The 18,751-nt window shown below is 36.3% G+C and overlaps 1 protein-coding gene across 1 annotated transcript; it reads left to right on the forward strand.

Annotated features, from left to right (window-relative positions):
• The first annotated feature begins 6,754 nt into the window (after positions 1–6,754).
• LOC126967838 (cilia- and flagella-associated protein 61-like) lies at positions 6,755–18,473 on the forward strand. Its single transcript, XM_050812525.1, has 8 exons — positions 6,755–6,895; positions 8,337–8,472; positions 9,376–9,530; positions 10,920–10,998; positions 14,020–14,201; positions 16,246–16,331; positions 17,241–17,355; positions 18,410–18,473. The coding sequence occupies exons 1-8, from the start codon at positions 6,843–6,845 to the stop codon at positions 18,471–18,473; spliced, it is 870 nt and encodes a 289-aa protein (XP_050668482.1). The 5' UTR covers positions 6,755–6,842.
• Positions 18,474–18,751: the final 278 nt, after the last annotated feature.

Raw genomic sequence — 18,751 nt, forward strand, 5'->3', positions numbered from 1 at the left:
AGAAAATATGAGTGGAAGTGGGTTTACACGTCCTTATTATAGGAACTAGTGTCGTCAAACTCATACATTAATTATTGCAAACTATAATTCAAAAAGTGAAAACAACGACATAAGTAATTACAAAATATCATGAAATATGTGAATTTGGCGAAAACCTTTTTTTTTTTAAAGAAAATAAGGGACGAGACGAGCAGGACGTTCAGCTGATGGTAATTGAAACGCCCTACCCATTACAATGCAGTGCCGCTGAGGATTATTGAAAAACCCAAAAATTCTGAGCGACACTACAATTGCGGTCGTCCTAAACATTGAGACAAAATATTTAGTCTCATTTGATAAGTAATTTCACTAACTACGGCGCCCTTCAGATCGAAACACAATAGGTAATGTTTACAGATTACTGCTTCACGGCAGAAATAGGCGCCGTTGTGGTACCCATAATCTAGCCGGCTTTCTGTGCAAAGGAGCATTCCACTGGTAAAGCTTTTTCATTATTATTATTTAAAATTAAGTCTAATTTAAACTTTTCTTATGGAAGCTAATGCTATTCATGAAATTAGCTACTTATAAATTCTACACCGTTGTAGGTATGTAATGTAGTGTTTATTTTCTCTGTGGTAGGTACATTCTTCTGGCGTGAGTAAAACTACTCTATGGTTTCATTCTACCAATGTCAAGAATATTCTTCAGTCATTAAATAATTATTGTGAATAATTTTTCTACTCGAAAATAATTTGTAATGGCGAGACCGACCGAGAGGAGAGCGCTCTTAGGTCGCTTACGACTAGCAATTCCTGAAGATGCTTCTCACATTATGCCGCTTGTAACTGACGCAATGATACATAACTTTCGTGTGCGGAACCCGTCGGATATTGCTTATCTCATGTAATTATTATGTGATTATCCTATATTATACCTAGATAGATGCAAAGTTGCTTTGAACGAACCTCAATCAAGGTGATATTTATTTTCAGCTACGCAATAAGAAAATAAAATGCACTCGATCTAATTTAAAATTTAAATTGCATGCAACCCATTTTTTTAAATTGATTTCTTTAGAACTCTTTTTGATGTCAGTTCAAACACTACCACCGCTTCGGAAACAAATGGCGCGCTCACAGAGAACACACGACACGAAACTCTCCCAGCATCCTTTTTTGTGGTCTTTTTAATAAAATATACAGTTATTACAAAAGTAATTGCTATAAAATAATCATAATCTAATCCCAGGCTGTCCGATCGTTTAGATATTCAGCTATGGAGTAATAGGATTTACGACAGAGCCATGTTTTAATAAAACATGCAAAATAGATAATGCCTGAACAGTGGCTGGGACTTTATTATAAAAGTGTATACATTTCACTTTAAAGCTATTATATGTCTTATGAAGCCCACAAAAATAAGTGTGAAACTAAAACGTAGGTAGGTGTGACTTGCAAAGTCACGTATCGAGTATATTGCACTCTCTGCCAGTGACCGTAACAAGACTACGAGCTCATGAGTGACTAAAGTGTTACGAGTAAATGAATGTGCCGAGTCACAATAAGCTTTGTAATACTTGACTGTCTATTTTTTTATGTTTCTTACTTCATATCTCCGCATATACCGCATGAAGATCAGAAATGGCCACCAAAACTGTTTAAAGGTATAATATTTTATATGTACGAAGTGAGCTGGTGATATAGGTAGGCATCAGAACTGCAAAGAGCCTAGCCGTGTTTTGCTTATGAGAGTTGTCATGAGACGTTGGAACTCTTTCTATATAATTTAAATAGGTAGTATCTTTTTTGACCGTAATGGCCCTCGTCACAATTGGTACTTCTTCCACTACATCTGATAGCTATACGTGTATATGCAAATGTTTATATGTGTGGTTTTGATTAAGGCAACTTCGACTTCAAACATATTCTATGCTACTAGACAAGGAACAAAAAAGTTAATATTATAAGATTTGCAGGTCGGTAATTTATCTTGAGTTTGTTTTTTATGACTTTTTTTAGTGTCGTTTATATTTTCTTGTCGCAACATTGTAAATGCTGAAGCGGGAGGAAATCGTTCCACTGTTGGGTTGTACGTGGACCCGGACCCAGAGTTCCTTGAAAGCAGATCTCTGGAGGTTCTCCTACCACTCAGGTGAGGGTGATATTAGACTCTCCCAAGTCCTAAATTTAAGTTTAAGTCCAATCAGCTCTTCGGAAAACTTCCGGTGAACACACCGCTTATAATAACTATTGTTACTAATTGTGTTCATAGCAAGCATAGTATTCTTGCAATATGCCAGCTAGATGAAAATAAGGAGATTGTTGGATTCGCTGCTGCTAAAGACTATCCACAGATCCCTTCTGTAAATCCTGCTGCTTGGGAAGATTTTGTTTGGATGAAATACAAGTAGGTACCTCTACTTACTTCAACGATTTTACTATAATTTATAATAACTATTTAATCGTATACTGTTTCTTTAAAATACTACCCATTAAAATGTAACTTGTCAAATGCATTTAGAGCACTAGCTAGGTACTTAGCTTTGCTCTCAGTAGGTAATATGTGAGTAATTTAGGTAGCCTAAATTGTATTGTTATGGTTCAACGCTGGAATTCACAATGTAAAATATGGATGAAAATCTATTTTGGGGGTTGACGTGGTCGAAAAATCAAAAGTTTTGCGAAACTAAAACGTAAACATTTTTTCATGCGATCGAACAGTTTTTAAAACAGGAGGACCACAGATCTAAAGGTATGTTTTCTACGTGCTGATTGAACGCTATCGCTGCCTCTTCCGAATTGGTAAAAGTGAAACCTCTCATCAAATCTTTGATTTTGGGGAAAATACAGAAATGAAAAATAGGGTGCTAGTTCGGGGCTATGTGTAGGATGAGTGACGAGTTGTACTTTTTCGGAAGCTAAAAATGACTTTTTTTTTGTTGGCCGTGTGTGAAGAAGTGTTGTCATGATGTAGGAAAACGCGGCTTTTTGGTCGTCTTTCGCGAACTTTTTTTAACACCCTAGGTAAAGAAATGGTAGATTACCACTCGGCATTAACACTCTTTTGATCTTCAAGTGGAATTGTGCAGATGGGACCCGTAGCTGAGAAAAACAATGCGATATTTTTTTTACCAACGTTTCTCGCCTGCTTCTCTTTTGTTGGCCTGTTCTCATTTTCAAACCTATTCACAAGATTGCTGTCTTTATTTCGGGATCAAAACAATAAATCCACGTTTCGTCTCCTGTGACAATGTCATAAACAGCATTAGAATGTCCGTGGTCGTACTTCATTAGCATCTGTGAGCAGCATTCCACGCGAGCCCGCTTCTGCTCCGCTGTCAGTTCATGAGGGATCCAACGACAACAAAGTTTCCGAACTTTCAATTCTTCGTGTAAAATTTTCTGAATTTGGCTCATACCAATCCGCGGGTTTTCTTCAATTAGCCGCTTTACAGTCGCCACATTATTTTCGTTGACGGCAGTTGAAGGCCGCCCTACACGAAATTCGTCATGCAAAGAAACCCGACCTCTCTCAAATCCAGTACTTAAACAATTGTTAAAACCAATTAATTACCTGCACCTAATAATATACGTAAAAGCCTACTTCACTGAAATAATACATAACCTCAACTAGTACCTGAACCTAAGTAATACATATTCCAATATAATTGGTAATTAATTTGATTAACCCCGTCGATGAAATAATGACGCATAAAACCATTTACAGATATTTAATTAATACATAACCACCACTACCATTACTAATTTCGAGGAAATAAGTATTCATCCGTTACATAGCTTTATAGTGCTCACATTTTAGAAAATCACAGGGTTAGGATAGATAGAAATAATATTAATAATTAAAAGGTTTATTTGGTTCAAAAGGTTAACAGAAATAAATAACAATATGGACATTAAAAAACCAAAATGGCGTCTAGTCAGCATAAAAATAATTTCTAACAGAATCTCTTTTAATAATTAAACCAATTTACAAATCAAATATCCTTATCTTTTGACACCAATTCCGTTTTTACAAAGTACATAATTCTACAAATTGGATGTAGGAATAGAATAGATATTAGTTAATAAATCACAAAAATAATAATGAGCCTCCAGTCTTCTGGCCGCTGGCTTAAATACCCTTTTTTAAGAGAAGTGTCACGGATTCTTAACAATTTAAAATAACAACATCCGCCACTTCCGTCGTTGACATGACAATAGATTTCAATAACTTGACTAAATCAGCGCCATCTAGTTGAATTCGGTTTCAACTTTTTCATAATTAAGTTTTCATGACGTAGGTAGATAGTGCACCCATCATGGGTACCTGATAAACCCCCTTATTCACACAATCGCCTCACGGTGCTCAAGAAAGGTACTTCAATCCAAAAAGCATTTTGAAGACGAGAGGCACCGAGAGAGATCTTTAAAAATCATAAAAAATCATCGCTCTAAAATCTTTTCGACTTCATTCCATTTTCGTTGCGTACATAGAACTTTGATGTGTGATAAAAAACAATTGAAAATTATTTCCCGCCAATTGTCTTTTTACATTACTAAGAAGATTGCAACGTTTCAAAAAATATAACATTCGAAATTCAAATAGTTCCGATTAGCTAGAAGCACCTAGAAGTGCAAAACTTTTAGTGTGCCCCATGTACCATGAAAAAACTCTGCAAGTACTTGAGCAAAAAAGGAAAATAACTAGAGATTTTTTAAGTAATTTATTAAGCTATGAGGTATCAGGTCAATTTGGGGCAGGTGTCTCTTGGCGAAAATAGCTTGGGAATCTCTAGTTTAACGTATGGTTTATTAGGTTAGTTCTGAAACCTAATAAATTATCAAAAAATTGTCGCAATTTGTATGATGGGCTATACTTTATATAGGGGATATACTTTTCGATAAGAACGTAATACGGTTTTTTATGAAAATTTACCAGTGGGAGGCTCCTTAGCACAGGATGCCGGCTAGATTATGGGTACCACAACGGCGCCTGTTTCTGCCGTGAAGCAGTAATGTGTAAGCATTACTTAGTTTCGGTCTGAAGGGCGCCGTAGCAAGAGAAATTACTGGGCAAATGAGACTTAACATCTTATATCTTAAGGTGGCGAGCGCAATTGTGGCCCCGATTAGAATTTTTGGGTTTTTCAAGAGTCCTGAGCAGGACAGAATTGTAATGGGCAGGGCGTATCAATTACCATCAGCTAAACGTCCTGCTCGTATCGTCCCTTATTGTCATGAAAAAAATACGGATATAGAATAGAATCTCCGGCAAGCAGCTAGAACAGTAATTGTGAGCGATAATCTATCAGTAATAGAAAGTTATACGTCCTACTAATTTGCAGACTGCACTTTGTCATGAGTTTACAAAACTTTATATTATAATCTTAGTTAAAAACTGTAGATTTTCCCAAGTAGACAAAATATTTAAAAGATTTTGATATAATTTTGTTGTTTTTTTTAGAACAACTGAAATGAACGCTCGTAATACGCTGTTCTTGCATTTGTTATGCTGGAACCCTGCATATGCGAGAGACGTTGTTGATGCGATGCTGAGGTCGTTATTTATGCATGATTTTTATGTCCAGTACGTGGCAATGATGAAAATTCCCTCAGAATATCCTGGTGAATGAATAATTTATATTAATTAGTAATTTATTATATAAATATGATAATAATATACATATGACATACGTTTGTTTTGTCTTAAGACGCCAGGCATTCCACGAATATTAATGTATTAGACCGCCACAAATTAGGATATCATCCCCACCATCTGGATCAGGGAACTTTTTCACGTAGGTACAACATAGCTGGGCTTCCTTGTGCGGTGTTTCCGGGACGATTCCTATAATGCCGGCAACACTCCTATGATTCCTCTGGTGTTGCAAGACACCAGGTACACTCGTTTGTCCTCCTTTTCCATAAAAAGGTGTCAAATTTGTACCAGACCGTCATATCGTTGCTCTAGTACGATGTGAAACAAAAATCACTCCAAATATAAAAGAAATACTTGTTACATTACAATTATGCTATTTTTTCTGGCATACCTCAAATGGAGACCACGTACCGGATAACGCTGTGTTGCCCTCCAAAAGATGGACCGACGATCAATGGTCAATATCGCCGGAATACGTTGGATGAGAGCAGCGCATTACCAATCGTCGTGGAGACCTTTGGGGGAGGCCTTTGTGGTATATTTATACAGATTTAATTATTGTATACATTAATTTAATGCTAAGCGTACCGATGGTATGCGAAAGGGGGAAGTGACATGCTGGAGAGGTGCACAGATGTGACTGAGTAGGGTACGGTTAGCAAATTGTACAAAAGGTCTTAATACTCGCCTGTGCTTAATTCGTGAAGATAAAATGTTATATTGAAGTGGTTTTTTGAAGAGGGGTACAAGAACGTACGAGTCTTTTGATTTTAAGTGATCATCACACTATGCTGCATCACCAGGGAAATTATAAGTGAGGCTGGCCTTTTAGGAAGGTTTACGCGCTTTTTTTGAAGGAACAGTATGCCGTATGATTCAGGAAACATGGTATTTCTCCTTTAGAACTTTAATTGTTTGTAGACAGTTCCTGCTTTAAAGAGACGCATCGAATCAGGGTTTTGATCTGCCACCGATCGGTACTACAGAGCTTGGTATGAAAATATCAATGCCCTGTAGTATCACATCGGCGATTTTATTCTATGATTATTAGTAGTATGTTTATTGTTGTTTCTATGAGGCACAATGAAATTTGTAATTATTGTTAAAAAGCACTCGTTCCTGGCCAATCGCGTGCGGAGGTATCCTTCAAACGGATCCAGGCTATAGAACGCGGTGTCCCGGGCGACCAGCTACCATCTCTGATGGTTGTCGAAAGGAATGATGTATGCCTCAAATTGAAAGTGAGAAGAGCTGTGTTAGTAATATTTATTATTTGGAACAGTTAACACATGGTAACCCTTGGTTGTAATTTGATGTGTGCTTAGCTTTTTATAGATAGAATAGATTAGAAACACTTTATTAGCAATAAAAAACACCCACCTTAAATCTGCGGTATTAATTACAATCTTAAAATACTAAATTAAATGAAATAGGTATCAAAAATTATATAAAATTAGAAATTTAAATGAACTGTGCGGCGCGTGATTTCCTGCTAAAAGGAGCTGACTCAGTAATTGGATTTAGATAGTTATCTATTTATGGTGTGCACAACAGGGAGATGATTGATTGACTGTAACATTAAGGTTTTGCGCCTTCAGGGATTACTTCATTTGTTTATAGGGTCAACCATCGATTTTACATTGTTAATGTTTCATCAAATATTTACAATTTACATTACATGTCCAGGATATGCAAAATCATTTAAAAGTTAAAACTACGTGCTAATTTCGCTCATTATTACTTTATAAATCTAAAAGTGAGTTAAAAACAGGGATTGGCTTTTGTTAATGTACTTATTAACATGTTTTAGATTCGATGTATCAAGTTTTGTTATCTGTGTTTATGAGAGGTGTTAAACTATTTTAAGTATTCAATGCTCATGTCCTATTTATTTTAAAAGCAATCGGAAGTTGGAATTCAAACTGGTTGAAGGGTTAGCACGCGGTGCCCGCTTCAGTTTTATCATATTATAATTATATTTATCATTTATATTTTATCATATTAGTTTCAGACATATAATCAATTTATATTATGTAAGTAATCTTAATATATAAATTACGTGACACGTTGTTTGTCCGCGATGGACTCCTAAACTAATGAACGGATTTTAATGGGGATTACTTCATGGAGTGCAGTTTGGTCCAACTTGAGAGATAGGATAGTTTTTACTTCGATTTACCCATAATTATTTTTACTTTCAATATTTGTTTTATATGGACATATTTACCATGAGAGAATTTAGTGACGCACGGTTTGACAGTTCCGCTGTGAAACAATTTCATTATAACAACAGGCAGCATTTTTTACGAAATAATTCTTGATGTTTTGAAATATTATTGGCAAATTTACCATAAAACAGTATTTTTTTATTATCTACAGAACAACGTCTGTCGGGTCAGCTAGTTAGCTATAGCTAGTTAGCTATAATAAATTAACTGTCAAATGGAACTAAATAGTTCAATTTAGTAATTTAATTGGAAAGTTCACCCGTTCAAACACACAGTCAGGAGACAGGAACCTTTTGGAGAATTGGTTCGATTTAGATGAACATCTTTGTTTGAATAGATTGTACTGTTTAAACATGACTTTGCACCATTATAATGGAATAACGTGGAAAACCAGCTATGTGTAATGATGAAATTATAATCCTACTTTGATTAAGAGTTATTAATGTTAATGGTTAACTTCATACACAGTGAAGAAGACAACGATGATATAGTGCCAATAATAGACCGACAATCTGAAAAACTTCGTCAGCTGTACGGCGATTACTACGTGAGCGAGCTGATCTCCAGACATCCTGACTCAGAGCGGGTGTTGCTCGTATGTGAGGTAATTTTACAGACACAACATGAAACATTTTAATTTTAAGTCTTAGAGTGCCGACACATGTGAAGAGCGCAGTGCAGCATGAACGGGGTCGTCACATGTCAGTGAGTCATATCATATTGTCACTGGATCGGATTGTATTCTCGTTCCGTCACTTACCCACAAATATATTGTAGTTTTTTATTTTTTATTTTAGGGTTTTAAACATCAGTTAGTAGAGAATCTTTACAGGAAAGCATGGAGAAATGTAACTTATAAATGGTTCTTAAGCTAAAGTCAATCTAATAGATACCTAAGACCGAGGCATGCTGATTTTGGTTGAATAAGTATTATTAAATCATTCTTTATATTAAGTAATTCTGTATTTTCTGGTAATGGGTAAGATCGATAAATAAATATTTTTCTAGTCTCTCAGAGCGAGATTTTTTTCCGAAGCGGCGTTAGTGCTTTAGCTTAAATTTAATCAAAACAATTCTTGCCCCGTGCCTCTCCGGGGCTTAAAAAGAACAGGTTCAAGGGCATTTACCGAAAGAGGCGATTAAGGGCATTTACCAGTAGGAGGCTTCTTAGCACAGGATGCCGGTTAGATTACGGGTGGGTCAACGGCGCCTATTTCTGCCATGAAGCTGCCGTGTTTCGGTCTGAAGGGCGCCGTAGCTAGTCAATTTACTGGGCAAATGAAACTTAACTTCTTATGTCTCAAGGTGACGAGCGCATTTGTAGCGCCGTTCAGAATTATTGAGATTTTCAAGAATCTTGATCGGCATTGCATTGTAATGGGCAGGGCATAACAATTACCATCAGCTGAACGTCCGGCTCGTTTTGTTTCTATTTGTCATAAAAAATTCCAGAGGAATACCGATCGCATAATTAAGTAAAATTAACGTTATTTTATATTATAAATAGCATAAAGAAGTGGCAGTCGGCGTGATGTGTCTCAATACCCAGATCAATTACGAAGAACTGGAGGAGAGTTTTGATCTCACGCCATTCGCTGGTTTGAAGCGGTTGGAGAAGATAACACCACCGACTCCAGTTGGACTTGAGGAGTCGAGCAGTAGGTCAGTTGTCAGTCTTGCCACTAATCCTTCACCAGTGGGAGGCACCGTTGCACCGGATGCCGGCTTGATTATGGGTACCACAAGGGCGCCTATTTCTGCCGTGAAGCGGTAATGTGTAAGCATTGCTGTGTTTCGATCCGAAGGGTGTCGGAAGTGAAATTACTGGGCAAATGAGATTTGACATCTTATATCTCAAGATGATGAGCGCAGTTGTAGTGCTGCTCAAAACTTTTGGGTTTTCAATAATCCTGAGTGGCACTGCATTGTTATGGGCAGGGCGTATTAATTACCATCAGCTGAACGTCCTGCTCGTCTCATCCCTAGTTTTCATTAAAAAAAATTAGGACATCATCCCCACCATCTGGATGTGTGGCGTTCCTCCACAGTGCGGATTTCAAAGAACTTTCTTCCACGTATTACAAAGCTGTGGAATGAGGTTTCGGTGTTTCCGGGACGACATGACACGGGTATCTTCAAAAAAAGCGCGTACACCTTCCTAAAAGGCCGGCAACGCTCCTGTGATTACTCTGGTGTTGCAAGAGAATGTGGGCGGCGGTGATCACTTAACATCAAGTGACCCGTACGCTCGTTTGTCCTCCTCTTGAATAAAAACAAACCCATTAGATACCTTACTTTACTTAAGAAGTAGTAAAATCGTGTTTGCGATTCAATTTCAACGTCAACTAATAATTGAGATTGAAAATGAATGAATAAATCGATAATTAACTATTCTGATACTTATTAAATTAATCAAATTAATGTCTTAATATCTGTCGATAAAGATGGTATTTATTATTGTATATATACTATGTCCTCTTTATCATTCTTCACACAAACCAACCTCAGATTCTGAAAGGAATTTTCACGGAGCTCAATTTTTGCTTCATATAACTACGTAATAATTTTATGTAGATTAACCCTCTTATTCATAATAGTCTGCTAACTTAAAGCATTGCTAATTCTCACTCTGTCTTCTTCTATTGACCTAAGTCAGAATGAGAAAAAACACTCCTTAGCGGCAGTTTTAAGTTAGCGAACCATTATGAATAAGAGGGTAAAACTTTACAAGCCTCGTAGATTGTCTACAGAAGATCTTATTACAATTATTATTAGTCGTGATTTATTTACTTTCGAAACCATATTTTTTATATTTAATTTGGAAATTGTTAGTGGTACCTAAATTCTTTAAATCGTTATTCACGACGCTTGTTGTCTCTTGTTGTTGTATTACCGTCTCTTGTTTCGTGTCGCCACATCAAAAAACCAATAATTTCATTACTATGCAATTAGTCGAAAGCGCTATTTGTACATTATTATTAATTATCATTAATTTAATTTAGATTAAGAGATGTTTCTAAACATTTCAGTAATTTAAATATTTTTCTTTAGCATATTATTGGATGATAAAACCGAGGAACCTGAAAAGGAACACTCTCAAATAAGCGTTTCTAAGAGCATCAAATCCAGGGTAAGTGAAGCATAATATTTCTATAACTTATTTGAAACAATGTGAGTAGCTTTGACAATTGGCACGCCAATTGTACCTCTTAAATCACTGTCGAGGCTCTGAAGGCTCGACGTATACTGAGTGGGCCTCCGATTGGCAATACTGAAGTGATTGCACTGCTTATCAATCTAATTGTTTGATTATTTTAATTTTTCTAGGTCTGTTTTAATTATTTTTTAATTGTTTTTATAGTTTAGTTTGCGTAACTTATAATTTTAGCCTAATATTACGTTAAAATTACTTGTTTGTGAAAGTTATTATATTATAATTTATGACCTATTTCAGCAGTGTAATTATGTTGCCAATAAAGTTTATTATTATTATTATTAAATAATTGGTACGTATATATAGACTATAACAGCTGCGAAAACGTCGAAAAAAATAGAATTTAGTACTAACCTCTATTTTGAGAAATTCACGCACACTATCATACCAAACGCGACTGTAAGAAGTAGCTTGTCACGGACACTAAACTAATATTCCTGGCCTGTTTTTACGACTTAGGGATCTTCAAGCATAGAGCATACTCCCAACTTAAAGGCCGGCAACGTATCTCTTGAGTCCTGGGCCGATGTCCATGGGTGGTTGCCTCACCACTTCCGATTACGTGAGTCTCTTGCCCGATTTAATCACCTACTATCGAGTTAACCGTATGCTCCTTTGCGTCTCTGTTTCATTGATGTAGATAAAACGTGCGAGCGTGCAACGCAGAGTAGCTCGAATTGTCGAGGACCCAGTGCTCTGTGAACGGCTGGATCACTTGGCGTTGCGTAGAGACGTCGCTTCATTGTGTGTCTTCTACCGCATTTATCACGGGGAGTGTTCCGAAGAGCTGTTTCACCTGATTCCTGCCGCCGAATTCCACCTTCGCACGACACGCCGCAAGTTAGGATATCATCCCCACCATCTGGATGTGTGGCGGTCCTCCACAGTGCGGTTTTCAAGGAGCTTTCTTCCACGTACTACAAAGCTGTGGAATGAGATTCCTTGTGCGGTATTTCCGGGACGATGCGACATGGCTACATTAAAAAAAAATGCGTAAAAGGAAGGTGTCCTTAAAGGCTGGCAACGCTCCTCTGGTGTTGCAAGAGATTGTGGGCGGCGGTGATCACTTAACAACAGGTGACCCGTACGCTCGTTTGTCCTCCTATTCCATAAAAAAAAGGTTAAATTTCTACTGGAAAAGAAGAACAAGCGTGCTGGTATTGCAGTGGTAAATATTGATTGCCATTTTTTTGCCATCACAAAAAGAGTGTCAAGAATATCCTTTGAGGAAGTTGTAACTCTTTTAAGAAGGTATCCATAATATCCACGTAGCTCAGCTGAATATATTGACCGCTGTGACCACACAAACAGCGTAAGATGTGATATGGTGTGTAACTTGCTTTTTATGTCAACATCCAAAGATACCATATTTACTACGTCTACTAGTGTTGCAAGACATGAACCAATCCAAATACACAGATAAATGGACCTCACCATCTGGATGTGTCGCGTTCATCTACATAGTGATTCTTAAGGAATAATCATCCACATACAACGGAACTGTTAAATAAACTTTCTTTTGTTTCACTGTGAGCACATCCCAAAGAGGAATCCTTGGTCTTCCTATTCCTAAACCATGACCCCAGACCCTCATTACCAAACTAAATGGATATCTGCTATTTTAAATTTTGTGTTATTGGTCAAGCTAAGTTTCCCGGTGTGAAACAATAGGAGGGCCCAGGCTCGTGGGTGTCGCAAGAGGCGACTGGGGTTTATAATGAGAGTTAAGGTGCCTTGGTCAAGGGTTCTCATAGGTTATATTGCGGCATCCACTTTGGTAATGCGAAAGCGTTGTGTGCGGGACATGAAACACGAAAGTCTTAGAAAATTAAAAACATATTAAACTAGCATGGTATTAGTTTTATTATGAATTTTCAAAATAGTGTCCAATCATGTCAATTCATCGCTGCATCTGATGGAACTGCTGAGAAAAGCACATTTCCCACTTCTCCATAGGAGGCTCTTCGATGGCCTTTTGAAACGCAGCCATAGCTGTCTCGACGTCCATAACACTTTTTTTTCGAAGTTTTTCTTTTATTTTCGGGAATAAATATTAATAATATGGTTAAGGTTGGGGCGGTATGTCGGGTGACCCAGTAATTTCACGAGTGACATCGCGAAAGAGTCGATCGTTGGTCTGGCGCTGTGCGACGTGCGTGGTGAAGAAGGATCCTACTGCGGAGTTATTTCTTCTGAACTTTTCCATTACTAGTGGCAAAGGCTTAGTCTACCACTCGACATTAATTGTTTTTTGATCTTCCAAAACAATTGTTGCGTATTTATCTGTCCTTCCGAAGAACGAGACCACCATATTTTTTCCATTTCAATTCATCGGAAGGAAAAACCTACGGAGTAGACTGTTTTTTGGTTTCTGGGTCATAACAGTGAATCTAGCTTTCGTCACCCGTAAGAATGTTCAACACAGCATTTGACTTACCTCCGTTCAATATTTCAACCATTGTACGGCACCAATGAACACGACAGAGTGTTTGTGCCTGTTTCAAACTATGAAGTGTCCAACGGGCACAATGGTTCTTGACCGCTAAATATTTATGGAATTTCATTTTTTGCACTTGATTCATACCGATGCCTAAGCTTATCCGAATCTTTTGATAGGTCACTTATTTTATCAATCTCTATAATAGGTACACCGCACAAAATTTATTTTATCTTCAGTTGTCGCCGTAGAAGGTCGTCCTTCACACAGATTATCGACGAGATTAGTGCGACCACGTTTAAACTCGTTCAACCAATTTTAAACAGTATCACGAGATGGGGATTTTTTATGCGCTAATACATACTTTCTGTACATTTTTATGGACCTGAATGAGCCATCGCTCAAATTTTTAGGAGCTTTATCCAAAATGAACACATTTTGAACTTGTTGATAAGCCTACATAGTAAAATATTGTTTCCAAACAAATTGAACTGTTTTAGGTCACGTGGGGTTTTGAGAAAGAAGAATTTCAAAAAGTTACTGAAAAACAGCCAAAGACGCCACAATCGAAGTATTCTTTTGATGTTCTGAACCTACTAGACGATGAGGTTGATGAGTTTGATTACGAGATTGTCAATATTCCTCCGGAATTGATGGTAGTGCCTAAATTCTTACTGGGATGGTTCGTTGATTTATTAAATTATTTCTTATTTCATAAAAATATATTGTTTCAATAAATTTATATCCAACGGTTTCAACGGGTGTAAGCAGGTGATTTGTCCTGATCAACTAAGCCTAATTGGCTGGGGCTACAAACTTTTTACATAGGTTCCATAAATTATGAAATAGTTAGCACTCAAGCAGGATTTTTGGGAATTTCACCCCTAAAAGGGGACTATACATGAGATGAACGGTTACGTAGAAGTCCGTTAAACAAGCAAAATATTTCATTTATCAATCAGCTTCTTGTAATAAATAAATGCACATTTATACCGGCGTTCTTCCAAAAGATTACCCCCAAAAGGGTTCACAACACGGATATGAGCAGTTCTTCAATTTGGAATCAGCAAAAGTGATACATAGCCGAACTTTGCTGATTTATCGAATAATTATGTACCTACTGTAGGCCGATTCACGTACATTCTAACGATCCAAAAATCGTTGTAGTTCTGAAGTCGTCCTATTGAAACTTGGTCCAAAATTGGTATTCACGTACCGATTCGATAGGACGACAACTGAATAGGACTGAAACTCAGCGACTTATCGACGACTTGCCATAGGACATTGCCAGTCTAATTCTACTATTCCTTTATTTTCTACCTTATTCTTTTAAATATGTTTATTATGATATCAGAGTCTTTTGCTCAGTTACTAGAAATTTATACAGAAATTAATAGGCTGAAAATTAAAAGTCGTACCCAAATGGTTTTAATAAAAAAACCGTCGTAAGTACATCAAAGTCAAACTGCATTTTCGCTCAAGTGTAGGTAACTCTTTCTCGTCTCGTTTTGTTCGATTAAACAAAATGAGCTCGAAGATTGTAACCGTGCGTCAGCTTGAATAACTTACTGAGCTATTTTAGTTTTTTCATAAAAGCACCTACAATATTTAATAAAAATTTAAGTAGGTATTTAATTAGTCCAATAACATAGGTAAAGGTAAATAAATACCTACCCTTTATTTTATCTCTTCCATCCTGAGTAAGAGGTAAATAAATATGTTCTTTGAATAACTCAACATCAATGAGTGCTTTAGTCACCAGCTGTCGCACTGCTCTAGACACTGTAGGTTGAGATACCTACTGAGTTGAAATTACTCTGACCAACAATGGTTTGGTAAGATCCTCTAGCATAAAGTGCTAGTGCTTTATCTACCTATAATGTAAAAAAGCACATAATTTTATAATTTATTTAATTAAAGTCTTAAATATAGTAAATATCTATTCAGATAAGTAGGTAGGACCTACTAAGATCTTTCTTGGTAACTACCAACCTAAATAGGAAACTAAGTGCCTATAGTATTACGCTCATGGAATTAGAGGAACGAAGTCTTCAATAACTAAATCTTTGGTAAAGCGAAATGTTTTCACGAACTCCGTATTAGTTATTTCGAAAGCAAAATATTTGTTGATCCTCATATTATTTCGGCGTCGACGTTCTCTTCGCCCGTCTTGCCTTTCGGAAAGATTCAAAAGTAGCCAAGATAAGCTGATATTCATGTTTATGAAAAAAAACTTACAACAGCCAACAACTGTAAATTACTAACTTCAGTTCAGCGACTTCTCAGACGTTCGATTTGACATTAAATCGTTGGTAACCGATTGTAAAAATATAGCAAAATACCACTGACACAACGATTGAAGTCCGTCTAGCTGACGTGAATACGCTTTAGCGAGTTTTGGATAGGATCGTTTCTCGAGCGATTGAAATCACGTGAATACGAATCGTAGGTGAACGACAGATGTCGCTGCGATATCGCTCATGTAAAATTACGTGAATCGGGCCGCTGAACATGCGTAGCTCGTTGGAAGTGTTAGAACAATAAAATACGTTTCATTACCATATTCTTTTCTGATAATCTGAATTTGAAAAAGTAGCTGATCCATCTTTCAATTTATTTCCTGATCTGATTTTCAATAATTGCTTTAGACATCGGGACTGACTTTTATACGTATGCCTTATAGTAATTTCTATGTTACAATACCCTCTTATATTAATTATTTACAGTCAAGAGGAAGAACAAAAAAAAGCTAAAAGAAAGGAATCCTTTTACGATAACAAGTATTTGGATAAGGATATTGGAAAGAGAAGTTGTAAGTAACAGAAGCTAGATTTGCGTGCTGTTAACAACATTAGTAAGTTTATTTAGGATCAGTAAAATAAACTAGTGAAATTAAAGCGTATCGCCGTAAGTACATTCCGAGCTTATAATTAATAAATGTTAGCCAATTTAATCAGGAACACAAACTAAATAAGAAGCCTCAATAAGTTAAGAATAATTTAACAAGTATAGAAATAAGGATAAGATATTGGCAAGGTAACCTAAATCCGTAGTTTCCTAATGCTTATTTAGAGAAAGAAATTTGAATTAAAATTCCTACTATCCGTCCGAAGGCTAGAGTTGCTTTAACCGGAATAACTTAGCTTATATAGTTCTTCACAAGCTTAAAGGCCGCTCTGAACAAGTGCGAATAAAATTAACAAAAACAACGGGCGGGTTATTTGAATCATTTTCACAGTGCAGGCTTCGTTGCAGAGGTTGCTGAGTGGATAAGGTTGGAACTGCAACGGCGGCAACCTTTTTTTGCTGTTATACATTAGTGTGTACCTATGCACTATTTGTTTCGGTTCCAAGGCCGTAGCTAATCAAATTACTAATTAAGTATTGTCTACACTACAACTGGATAATTTAAGAAAAATGTGGTAAACATTGTGATAATGTTGAAAGTCATAGAACTTCTATTTTTTTATTTAATTTATAATAAGGCAATAATAGTAATAAGGGCAAAATAATGCTAATGCTAATTGAGAATACCACAGATGCAAAGACCGTACGCTTCCCGCAACCATGATTGAGTTTACAGCCATCCAATGATTTTGTCTGCATACCGCCTCGCCATCTAGATTCTAAAAACTGAGTGCCGTCATTACGTCCAGTACCATTTTAAACATGATAAAATACCATCATAATTATGAGATGTTAAAGTTAAGTGTGTTTACAGCATTATTTCCCGTCATAACTGAGCCTGCGAAACCACCACAACCAGCTTGTTATATCGGGCAACCAAATGCTTTTATCCTTGAGCTATTTGCCATGCACCAAGATTACGATGAGAGGTAATGATATTGAAAAGCATTTTAAGATATTTTAAGAAATAATTTAAGAAACACTAAGTATTATATCAAATCAACTTAACGTTTCATTAACGAAAGAAAATTGAACTCAAGGTATGATGTAGCTTGCATTGATATTGCACTGATAGTGGAACCCTATCCTTTTCAATGACAATGGCCAAGATCTGCTGGGGCTCAAAGCATCTAAATAAAGATTAAAGCGGTTTTTAGATGCTCTGTCGGAATGAAGTAACTTAAATACACCTAACGTTTTTTAAAGTTTGTTAGGTTTATTTAATTATGCCCCCAAAGTAGTTGAGATAAAATATCGATTTATCGCGGTCTCAACTAAGCAAGTCTTTCATATAAAATCTTTTATTTAAGGTTCTTGATTCTATGATCATGTATTGTACACCTCATCGATTTTACCAAGCAGTTCCGTCTACATTCACTCAAATTTATGTACTTTATCCACTTTGATGCAACCTTTGTCTATGACTAATCCATCTCAATATTTCGTTTTGATTTGTTTCTCTAGATCTTTATTAACTCCAGTTCGCCCATTAACGTCTATTTTAATATTATTTTCAGATTCGGTTTTGAAATGCTAGAAGCGGCCTTTGTGCTGTTTCCTAACAGAGACTATTGTATCATCTCTCTACCGTCCAGTAATATCAGCTTTCCTCTTCTTGGACATTTTACAGTAAATTCTATTTTCTTTCCCTCATCAATATCATTTACTTGTTACAAGTGATTTGTTGTTAGTATAAATTTTGCTATTTTTTATTTTAGAAATAATAAACAAATTTACAAAATTTTGGATGCAAGGGGGGCATGGCATGCATTTTTATATATAAATAAAACACTTAAATAGAATACATACAAATAAACTTAAGTAATCATGTATTAACGAATTGTTTTAACAATTAAATGAAGCAACTGTACTGTACAACTGTTGTTAAGAAGAAAATGGTACCAGAAAATACGCATATATCCCAATTATTCTGGTATTGCATGAGACCACGGATGGACACTACATTTAATTTGTGAATTTCAGTTGGTATCACCATACAGTTTCCGAATGCGATTCATCAATGAAACTCTTTTTGTGGCTCACATAAACTCTATCAGAGGGTAAGTTGCTGTTTTTGGAGTAAATATTATACCAATTGTTATTTCAAGCAGGCTTATACAATTATTTTAAAAAGACCCTATTTATTACGACTACTACCGATTCCGTGTTTTAAATGCTACTGATGACTTGTAACGGATCGGTTATGTTGATGTACTAAATGCTGTTGTAAATTCTGAATTAGGAAACCGTTCTACTTAACTAACTAACGATGAAAATTGGTGTGTTAGTGAAGTCTTTTGACTGGTAAATGGATGGGCTAAATGT

Source organism: Leptidea sinapis, chromosome 14 (assembly GCF_905404315.1).
Source record: "Leptidea sinapis chromosome 14, ilLepSina1.1, whole genome shotgun sequence".
NCBI lineage: Eukaryota > Metazoa > Arthropoda > Insecta > Lepidoptera > Pieridae > Leptidea > Leptidea sinapis.

What these genes read in the sequence shown, in the direction of transcription:
- LOC126967838 (XM_050812525.1), top strand. Translation starts at nt 6,843, where the DNA reads ATGGTTGTCGAAAGGAATGATGTATGCCTCAAATTGAAAGTGAGAAGA. An exon ending in CTTGAGGAGTCGAGCAGTAG is followed by an intron (nt 9,531 to 10,919) that starts GTCAGTTGTCAG and finishes ATTTTTCTTTAG; the next exon opens with CATATTATTGGATGATAAAA. An exon ending in GGATATTGGAAAGAGAAGTT is followed by an intron (nt 16,332 to 17,240) that starts GTAAGTAACAGA and finishes GTGTGTTTACAG; the next exon opens with CATTATTTCCCGTCATAACT.